This window comes from Podarcis vaucheri (assembly GCF_965113315.1).
Source record: "Podarcis vaucheri genome assembly, chromosome: 3".
Taxonomy (NCBI): Eukaryota; Metazoa; Chordata; class Lepidosauria; order Squamata; family Lacertidae; genus Podarcis; species Podarcis vaucheri.
Window position 1 is genome coordinate 84,109,916 of NC_138761.1, and position 10,126 is coordinate 84,120,041.

The following is a 10,126-nucleotide window of genomic DNA, read 5'->3' on the forward strand; positions in this document are numbered from 1 at the left end:
AAGAGGCTCCACCAGCGGTATCTGAGAGCGGGAGGCATCGGCAAATCCTCCAGCGGCCATTACTCGCCCTTACAGCTGTCGGTGCGGAATTAAAATGGCTCCGCCCCCTCCCTCCAATAAGCACGCGGCGGAGGACGTTGCGAAGCCCATCAAAAGGAACCGGCCGCCAGATCCCTCAACACCGGGAGCGAGGCCAAGCAGCCCACGCTCTTAGGGACGAAGCGAGTGATTGGCTCGTTCCTTCAGAGGCAAAGGGAGCACAGCGTCTCGCGGCGGGGATCCTCCGAACCAACGTACCTCTTGGGAGGCCCGCGCATGCGAACGACCACGCCCCCCTCGCGCGAATGGAAACACCTGAGCAGCCACGTGATCCCAGGAGGCGAAATGTTGGCGGCGCGAGCGCCTTTCTTGGGCATGCGCGTCGCTTAAAGGAGGGCTTGGGCTTCGCGCGCGCGAAGGGAGCCTCAGTGGCAGGCGCAGCGGAGGGAGGTTTGAATTCAAATTCTATATGAACCGTGTTGCCTGCGGTTAAGATACGTTACTGTTTCATTTTATTTTTTCGCCCTGAGCTCACTGGGAAGCGGGGCCTGTTCGTTTTAAAAGCCAGGCTTGCCGCTTCCTAGAGGGGACAAGTAGGCCCCACCCGGAGCACGGCCTTACTTCTGAGGAAGCCCGGCAAAGGACTGGCCAAGGCTGCCCCAGCTGAAGCTCGCGGGCGGTCGCTCTCTCTCTCTCCTGCCAAAGGCTGGAAACCGCGGGAGGGAGAGGGCCCTTGGGCTCCAATCCTGCTTGCGCGCTTCCCACAGGCCTAATCCAGCGGGGCTGCGCTCGCTGTCCTTATGGCGCCGCGCGCGTTTGCCAAGGCGGATCCAGCCAAGCCCGGGAGACGAGATTCCTGCCGCGCTCGAATGCCACGAGTCCGACGAGCCCGAGTTACGCGTCGAGGCTGCGCGGGTGGAAGCGGCTCGCTTCGCTCGGCCCAATGGGAGGCGGAGACGCCCGAAGCCCCGCCCCTGCGGCTGCCGGCGATAGGCGCAGCCGGCGAGCGAGGCTGCTTCGGAGCTTCCCGGAAGGGCGAGTTGGATGCTTCCGAGGAACAGCCACGTCCGCTCGCAGAACTCCTCCAGGGCGTTGCAGGTCGGTAAGTGGGGTGGCTTCGTTTGTTTGGGCTTGTTCAAGGCGGTAAAAAGAAAGGTGTGCCCCCAAACTGGGTGAGTGGGCGTTAAAACGGTAGACGCCGTTTAGCCTAAGCAAGAGTTAAGTAATGCACTTTGGGGTAAGTATATTTGCTAGGTTTTCTGAGCTGGCAGTGACCGACCAGGAAGGAGTTGTTGGGCTTGCAAGTGTGAAGCCCCCGCAGCGTGCAGGAGGTATGAAAAAAAGAGAATTCCATATTAGAGATCATTATAAAAGTCTATAGTGTGACAGTACTTGGAATACTGTGTACGACATCTCAAAAAAAAAAAAAATGATACCATAGTCCTGGAAAGGGCTTTCAAAATTATCAAGGGGCAGGAACAACAACTCTCTGAGGAAAGGTTTCAGTTTTAGAGGTTTCTTGTTTAGTGGGGGGGGGGGACTAGTGGTGTAGGATTGAAGTTCAAAGCCACCCTCTGGTGTCATTGCTGCTTACTTGGACATAGGTGGGTGGGGCACAATGAAAGCAAGTTTGGTTTTGTTGGGATGTACCAGCTAGATGGTCATCATGACTACTAGAGTCATAGGCTTTTTAAAGCTAGCTTGTTTAATTCCTCCAGGTGGGCCAACCACCCTTTCTACACACTTTTCCATTGCTTAAGGTAGATGCATATTGCATTCCGTGCAAATACATCCCTTGGTGGTTCGTGATAAGAAATTGCAATACTGTAAAATACAAAGTAAACCTACAGTTAAAGCAAAGGTACCTCCAATATCACCACAACTACAACTAATCACTCTGAAATAATCAGTGTTGGAATACAGATGCTGTTGATGTTGCATTTAGGAGTGTGAAAACAGAAAGTTAACTCTGTCTTGTAACCAATTTCTTCCAACCACTGATACTTTGGACTGGTTAGTCTGAGATAGTGGGATAGTTAATTCAGTGTGCTAGTCTGTGTGCAAGCCAGGAGTTGTTGTTTAGTCGTGTCCAACTCTTTGTGATCTCATGGACCAGAGCACGTCAGGCACTCCTGTCTTCCACTGCCTCTCGCAGTTTGGTCAAACTTATGCTGGTAGCTTCAAGAACACTGTCCAACCATCTCTTCCTCTGTCGTCCCCTTCTCCTTGTGCCCTCCATCTTTCCCAACAACCTGATGCTGTTGTGCTATCACTTCCATCATCCCTGACCATTAGCCATGTTGACTGGGACTGATGGGAGTTGGATTTCATTATCATCACCATCATAGTAATAATAATTTTATTATTTATACTTTGCCCATCTGGCTGGGTTTCTGTAGACACTCTGGGCGGTTTCCAGCAAAATATAAAAACATAATCAAATGTCAAACATTAAAACTTCCTGATACAGGGCTGCCTTCATCTGGAAGACATCACTGGTATAAGCAAGTAATTGTACTTCTGTGCACACACGCCCTCTCTCTGTTTTTAAACTTCCTCATCTCACATAACCTATTCTGGTGTAAGTTAAATTCTATTATCTCCCCATCCTCCTGGTTTTGGTATTGCTGTCACAATATGGTCACCTGTAATGTTAATCATAGCTGTATCAATTTATTCTGCCTCTTACAGAGATGGATTTTGAAGCAGTTGCAAAGTACTCAAAGCTCCATGCCAAACCTCCAGGACTTACCCTTCAGTATGGAACAGCTGGTTTCCGTACCAAGGCAGAGGACCTTGATCACACAATGTTTTGCATGGGCTTGCTGGCCGTATTGAGATCCAAGCAGAAAAAATCCACCATTGGTGTTATGGTTACAGCCTCTCACAACCCTGAAGTAAGTGAATGAGTATTTCAGATAGGAAAAAAGAAATTGAGCTACAGATTAAGGGGGGGGGGTGCTATACGGGTGCTGTGACTTAACCATTATCAATATAGTGGAATCTCTACTTACAACCATAATCCATTCCGGAGGTCTGGTCATAACTAGAAACGTACATAAATAGAGGTGCACTTTTCCATAGAAAGTAATGGAAAAGTGAATTGATCTAGATGATGAAAAACACCCCCTAAACAGCAATTTACCACGGATCTTACTGTCTAACGAGACCATAGATCCATAAAATGAAGGCAATAATCAATGTACTGTACTATAAAATAAATAAGACAGTATTGTAGATGAAAAAAATTAACTTTTTTTTCCTTATGTGCACTGAGGGTGGGCGGGCTTAACTGACTACAAGCTGGGGGTTGGGCAAGGGTCAGTAAAGAGCTGATTCACTTCGGCCAGGGTCACTTTTTTTTCTTGCCAGGCCAGGTTCTTCTCTGGACTCAGGTTAGTTCCTTGGCAGGATTTGGGGCTGCAGTGCGCCCTGCTGTGCCTCTTGCAGGCTGCACCTCTTCCACAGTTTCATGGGTGGGATGGGGGCCCTCTCCCCGGCAGCAGAGGCCTCAGCACTGCTCCGCAGCCAGTGGGGTGAGCTCCGGCAAACTAGAGGTCTCTCCCTGGCGGTGGATGCCCCAGTGCTGTTCCGGGCTGCCGGCAAGGCGAGCTCTGGGCTGCTGGCAAGGCCTCTGTTCGTAGCTAGAGGAAAGTTCATAAGTCAAAGCACCTACTGAAGGTCGTAACTGGAATTGTATGTAAGTATAGCCGTACATAAGTCGAGATTCCACTGTATGCTTTTAGAACTGTAGAACTAAAAGGATCATTTAGGTTGATTGCTCTTTTCCTAAGTCAAAATTGCCTATGTTTAAAGAAGCTTTTACATTGATGTCTTGTCTTTTTCCAAGGAAGACAATGGTGTGAAGTTGATTGATCCATTGGGTGAAATGTTGGCACCTATCTGGGAAGAGCACGCCACACACTTGGCCAATGCAGAAGAACATGAATTGCAGGGAGTGCTGACTGACATCTGCCAGAAGGAAGCTGTAGACCTTCATCAGGAGGCCTTCATTGTTATTGGCAGAGACACCAGGTAAAAATAAACCTGATAGACATCTTGGGAGTGACTAGGTAATATACACATTAACTCTTCCTGTATATTTTTTCAAAAATGTAGGTATCAGGGCAAAACTTTTTCAAGGACAATATATGAATTAAACCACAATATAAAGCTAAGATATTAAAATAAATATATAATTAAAATATATAAGATATTAAAATATACTGCACTAAAACATCAGCTGTTAAATAACAGTTGGAAAGAAAAATGTTTTCAGGGTTTGTTTAAAGGCCAATAAAGTAGAGGTTGCTAAGGGAGGGAATTCCACAAACGTAGAGCAATTGTAGAAAAGTCCCTGTCTTGTGCTCCTCCAATCTAATGATGCCTGTCGGTCTTTCCATGGATGTTCCCCCCATACAACATTTTAGACATTTCTATTGGATAATGGAGCCACCTTGCTGAAGCCAAGCAGATTTGGGCCGGTCATGGTTTGGATAGGAGACCTGTGTAAGGAGTTCTGTGGTGGAAGGAAAGTGCAATATAAATGTCCTAAAGAAATATAATTAACAAATATAGCATAAGGCAAATATTTTTAAGTTGCTAGGAAAGTTCCGAGTATGTCCTATCACATCCCTATCTCTTTGGCTGTTGTGATTTATTCCCTCTAGAGACGTAGATCTCACTTGTGTCCTGCATGTTGATATTGTTTGTCTGTATTCATGTGTCAAGAATGAATTGGGGTAAACGTGTGCTTGGATAGCATTTCAACAAAAGTAACCTTATTCCTGTGTCTTGCATCCAGATCTAGCAGTAAGAAGCTTTCACAATCAGTGATTGATGGCGTGTCTGCTCTTGGAGGTCAATACCAAGGTATGCCCTGTGCTTGCTTATTTAAGGATTGATGATGTTCCCCTTAGATCCATAGTGGTTGATAGGAAACAAATCAATGGTGACGTATTTCATTTAAAGCATTTTTTAAAAATCTCTCTTTTCTGCACCTTTACTTGAGCAAATGTAATAAGGTACTGTGAAATATGTCCCTGAAGCTTAATAGTGTCAATCCTTGACCAGTGTGTATGCTTTAAACTAGATTATGGCTTGGTAACAACACCACAACTACACTACATGGTCTGCTGTCGAAACACTCATGGGAATTATGGGACTGCAACCGTGGAAGGTTACTACCAGAAACTCTCCAAGGCTTTTGTGGAGCTTACAATGCAGGTGAAAGAGCTGTTTTTCAAGTCTTGGCTTGCATTCTTGAATATACTTGAATATACTTAATGTAATAGTCCTAAGACCCCCCCTCTGCCCATATGAACTTCCTATGAAGAATGGCAACAGGCTCTTCATTTGAGTGTCAACTCTATGCTGTTACGTTGCTGTGGACAAAGAACAGGGCCTTTATAGTGTTGGCTTAAGTTCTTTAAATGCTTGCCCTAGAACAGTTTGCTGTTGCTGGACCTTTCTTTCTTTTAGGATAATATTTTGATTTAAGCAAGCTTTTAATGCCATAGAAGTTAAAGGTGATCAACTGTGATTTTGTATATAAATTATTCAAAATGGTATTGGCTTTATGAGGAAAATTGGGATGTAAACCCTATGGAAAACAGTGGGACTTTTTTTAACAGTAACCATTATTAAGGTTGAGCTTTTAGCATTTCATTCATGTAGACAACTGAACAGGTTTATAACTTTAAAGTATATGATAGTTTGCTTTAGCAGAAAGAAATGAGCAATAGCAACAAAAGTTTTAAGAAAACAAGAGGCAGCCTAAAACTAGCAGTAGGAAAAGAGATATTACATATTGCTGCCATCATTGTAATAGGGCAGAGCAAAATGTGTTTTGCTCCTGATAAAGATGAAACATTGAAATCATTGGAGGCTGGTCCAGTAGAACAAATGGGGGGGGGGGGCACTGCTGCACCACCTTCTGTGTACCCTCAGCCTCTGCCTACAGTCAATCCAGCAGATGGTACTACCTGTGTGTTTCCTCCTCCTTAATCTCACTGTCGCCTGTGTAGAACAGAGCAGGGAGGAGGATAGGGACAAAACAAATTAGCTAACTCTATTTGCCACCTACTGCTGGATCACTCTCCCTTCAGCCCTACCAGCCCCAATGGGCTCGAGTAGTCACTGGTTGAAATAGAGAGGAAGTTGTTCCAGAATCTACACATTCAAACACCAATTTGAGTCCTGTTTTTCTTTTCATTTGTGTTTACTTTGTTGTGGCTGTCTGCTCCAGAGCACAGTCAGTGTTGCATATGAGCAGGTGGTAGGAGTTCAGAGACAACTGTTAAAGGACCCTTTCTTTGCTTTCTTGCCTGCAGGCTACTAGCCAAAGGGATGGCCACATTTGCCTGAAGGTAGATTGTTCAAATGGCATAGGTGCTCTCAAACTCAAAGAAATGGAACGCTATCTTCCAAGCTGCTTCGTAATACACTTCAGCAATGATGGGACTAAAGGAGAACTCAATCACCAATGTGGTGCCGATTTTGTAAAAGTTCAACAGAAGCCTCCTGTGGGTATGTAATGACAAATGTATATTCCCTAATAATAATAATAAAAAGTCTGTCTCAATATTAACTTAGAACAGAGAACCCTAAAGTTCTATGATGACATCACCTCATCATTCTTTTCTACTAATACATTCAATCTTAAACCAGCTCTGGGCTAATCCCCGGACTAATTGTCTCTGGAAGTTTGGAGAGGTAGGAGGGTTTCTCATTCATTTATTTTTTTGCCTTCCACACACTTGTCTTGGGTCGTTGTATGATATACATTTAAAAGAGTTTAAACAATCCAGAAAATTAGATATTTTACAAAAGTAAAGAGTAGACACCCATGCCAGAGATTGATTAATGAAGCAGGGAAAGCTTGTCAGCTTTATTGACACGATCAAACTGCTTCCCTGTTTTCTCAGGCAGACACCTATCCAAAACTCAGCTTGTCTCACTTTGAGTGATGGAGATGTTAATATATGCTTAGATAGTTGGATACCAAGGCATATGACTTCTTTAATAATAATGGAACACACTTCCTAATTCTGTCTTTCTAGCTAAGACTAGATGAGACTATTTTGCAGATACACTTTCTGCATTTGTAATGTATAATGTAATGTATATTTTGAAGTTTCACTTTCTCGTGCTGAGCCCTTCTCTATTTTTTATATACTGTATTTTTCGCCCTATAGGGCGCACCGGCCCATAGGGCGCACCTAGTTTGGGGGGGGGGAGAAAAAAAAGAAAAAAAATTATTCCCTCCCCCCGGCGCGGGGCTGGGGAAGCCCAAGCTTCCCCCGACCCCAGCCCCCAGAACAGGCTGCTATCCACAAGCCTGGGGAGCCCGGCGGGAACTCCCGCTGGGCTCCCCAGGCTTGTGAATATCTGCCCGAAGCCCGGGGCGCGCTGCTCAGCGCACCCTAGGCTTCAGGATGCAGGCTACTATCCGCAAGCCTAGGGAGTCCAATCCTTTCCACTATTAGTCTTCTTCCCTTCCTGTTTTATTTCTAGCTATCCTCTGTTCCCTCTCGTCACCCTTGGGGGTGGGGAGCCTTAATGTCTGTGCCTATAATCATACTCAGCTTAGGGACACTGCTCACAGACTCAGTCCGTATCATTAGCACTTTGGCTCTTTTATAAATAAAAGATTTTAAAGAACAAGTGGGAAACTAGATTGGCACATGGTACTGTGAGGAAATCCTAACAAAATGGGTAGTTCATTTCTGTCTGTTTCTGCTATCCTATTTAATCTGTAGGTTGCTCTGAAACATATTAAGAACACTGAATGCCTTGTCTTTTTAAGTGCCAGTATTCCTGAGGCCAAACAATTATTTTTTGTATTTACTTTGTTTACTCTGCTTGTTAGGACTGGAAATGAAGCCTGGTGAGAGATGCTGCTCATTCGATGGTGATGCTGACCGAATTGTTTACTACTATAATGACCCTGCTGGCCATTTTCATCTTCTTGATGGAGATAAAATAGCAACTCTAATCAGCACTTTTCTAAAGGAACTTCTGGTCAAGGTAATGGAATTCTTTCACTTGCTGCATGGTTAAATTGAGGAAATTAACAGTTGAAAACATAATTAGCTGGAACTTTTAACAGTGTATGATAGTTTCAATAATGCAAATAATTCACCGAGCAGTTCTTTGGCTCATTTGCCCCCCCCTTTTTTTGGAACAGTTTGGGTTTTTTTAATGAAATTAGATCAGGAAAAAATAAAAGTAATTGCAGCTATTTAACATAGTGGTTTTTAAAGGCAATTGTCTTTAAGTAGAAGGTATTTTTGGAATACTTGCCGTCATCAGTTTTGGGCTGGGATATCAAGGGTACTCTTGACTTTCACCAATAGCATGCTTGCCCTGTTTTTAAGTGTGTGAGTTCTGAAAGTTTGTGAAGAACACTTCCTATCCCAATGTGAAATGTTAACATCTCTTTGCCAACTGGAATTTATGAACATCCAAGGCAGAGATTTTTAAATAATAATAATAATGGTTTCATACGGTGTTTTCATGAAGATCTGATTATGCAAATAGCATGCTTCTCTTCCTTCAGGCTGGGCAGACCTTATCATTTGCAGTCATACAAACAGCCTATGCCAATGGGAGCTCTACACGTTATTTGGAAGAAACCATGAAGGTACTAATTCAACGCTTGCATGCCCTGCCATCTAACATCTGTGCTTAAAAATAATGTAAAAACTGTCCAGGCCTAATTACACATGGTTCCGTGGGAAAAAAACAACAATGCAAGTGAATCTTTTAGTAACCAAGACTTGTGTGCAATTGCCCTAACCTAGAGGAGGAGATGTTACAGAGTTCCACCTTTTTCTCCAAAACAGTAATTAAAATAATAATTTATTCTGGCGCTCATATTAAGAGCTTTGGAATCCATGGAGATTAGTTGTGTGAAATAGCTGGCCAGTGGTGCCATCAGGGTTGGAGTTCAGGGGTCCAGGACCCCTCTGCAGAATGAACAGGAGGGCCCCTAAATGCAGCAGGGTTGGCTTAACCTATTTTGAAATAAATGACATAAGACACATTACCAATTATGAAGCCATTAGACCAGTAAGTCTGAAGTTTAAAATTACCTGGTTACTGTTGTGTATAACATTTTTCAAAGTAGCATTCCCACCAATTTTTTGGTCAGGCATGTGGGTTTTAGTTTTGATACAAGCAGGAAAAGCTTGGTTTTAAGGTGCAGCCCTACAGCTCCATCTCACCACAGATGGTTCGCTTGGTCTTCCTCTCCTAGGTGCCTGTCCACTGTGCAAAAACAGGAGTGAAACACTTGCATCACAAGGCCCAGGAATTTGACATTGGAGTTTATTTTGAAGCAAATGGTCATGGCACGGTAAGCGTTTTGCACTTGTAATCTCTCTCTCTCTGCTCTTTTTTGTTTGTTTGTAATAAACTTCATCCTCAACCTCAAGAAGAGTAAATAAAATTCATTGTGTCCCCTATCTAAACTGATAACTTTTCCAGCTGCTCCTCACCACACTGCTGTAATATTCTCTGATCCTTTCTCCCCTTGTCTCATATCCCATCCCAGTTATTCTGGGATAAAGAACCCAGAATGAGTTTCAGCCCTTAATTTGTTTACAAATTCCGAAAGTCAGTCAGAGGCCGGAGGAAGTGAAAGAGCTTGGCTTTTGCCTAGCTTTTGCTGCACTTAGCATGGGGATAAGAGAGTCTTAGGATGGGTCACCTTTTTCTGTCAGGAGCCACATGCTGATTGCGGGTGGGGCTATTCACTGTTCTCTCTTTTTGCAACCTCTTGCTTTAAAAGGATTAGCCTTATCATCCACAAATTGGTCTGTCAATGGATGCTAGCCATAATGTCTCTATTCTTCCTCTACTTTCCGAGGCAGTATGCCACTGAATGCCAGTTGCTGGGACACACAAGTGAGGAGAGTGCTGTTGGGTTCAGGTCCTAGTTGCAGGCTTCCAATAGACACCTGGTTGGCCTGTGGGAGAACAGGATGCTGGGCCAGATGGGGTTTGACCTGATCTAGCAGATCTCTTCATATGTTCATATATCCCCTCGGCCATCCCTTCTCTGCCTGCCTGTCTGTCTCTCTCT

General features: G+C 44.2%; 1 protein-coding gene across 4 annotated transcripts in view; it reads left to right on the forward strand.

Annotated features, from left to right (window-relative positions):
* Nucleotides 1-972: 972 nt before the first annotated feature.
* The window catches only part of PGM3 (phosphoglucomutase 3), a 17,939-nt gene continuing 8,785 nt past the window's right edge, over nucleotides 973-10,126 (forward strand). For 2 of the 4 annotated variants that reach the window (XM_082216944.1, XM_082216945.1), the window contains exons 1-8: nucleotides 2,731-2,936; nucleotides 3,890-4,074; nucleotides 4,844-4,911; nucleotides 5,132-5,265; nucleotides 6,372-6,567; nucleotides 7,910-8,067; nucleotides 8,600-8,683; nucleotides 9,299-9,397. In XM_082216944.1, the coding sequence (XP_082073070.1) occupies nucleotides 2,733-2,936; nucleotides 3,890-4,074; nucleotides 4,844-4,911; nucleotides 5,132-5,265; nucleotides 6,372-6,567; nucleotides 7,910-8,067; nucleotides 8,600-8,683; nucleotides 9,299-9,397 (1,128 nt within the window). In that variant the 5' untranslated portion in view covers nucleotides 2,731-2,732. Of the gene's footprint in view, nucleotides 1,142-2,730; nucleotides 2,937-3,889; nucleotides 4,075-4,843; nucleotides 4,912-5,131; nucleotides 5,266-6,371; nucleotides 6,568-7,909; nucleotides 8,068-8,599; nucleotides 8,684-9,298; nucleotides 9,398-10,126 lie in introns of those variants that run through there. The other 2 variants (XM_082216946.1, XM_082216947.1) reach the window with 2 other exon arrangements.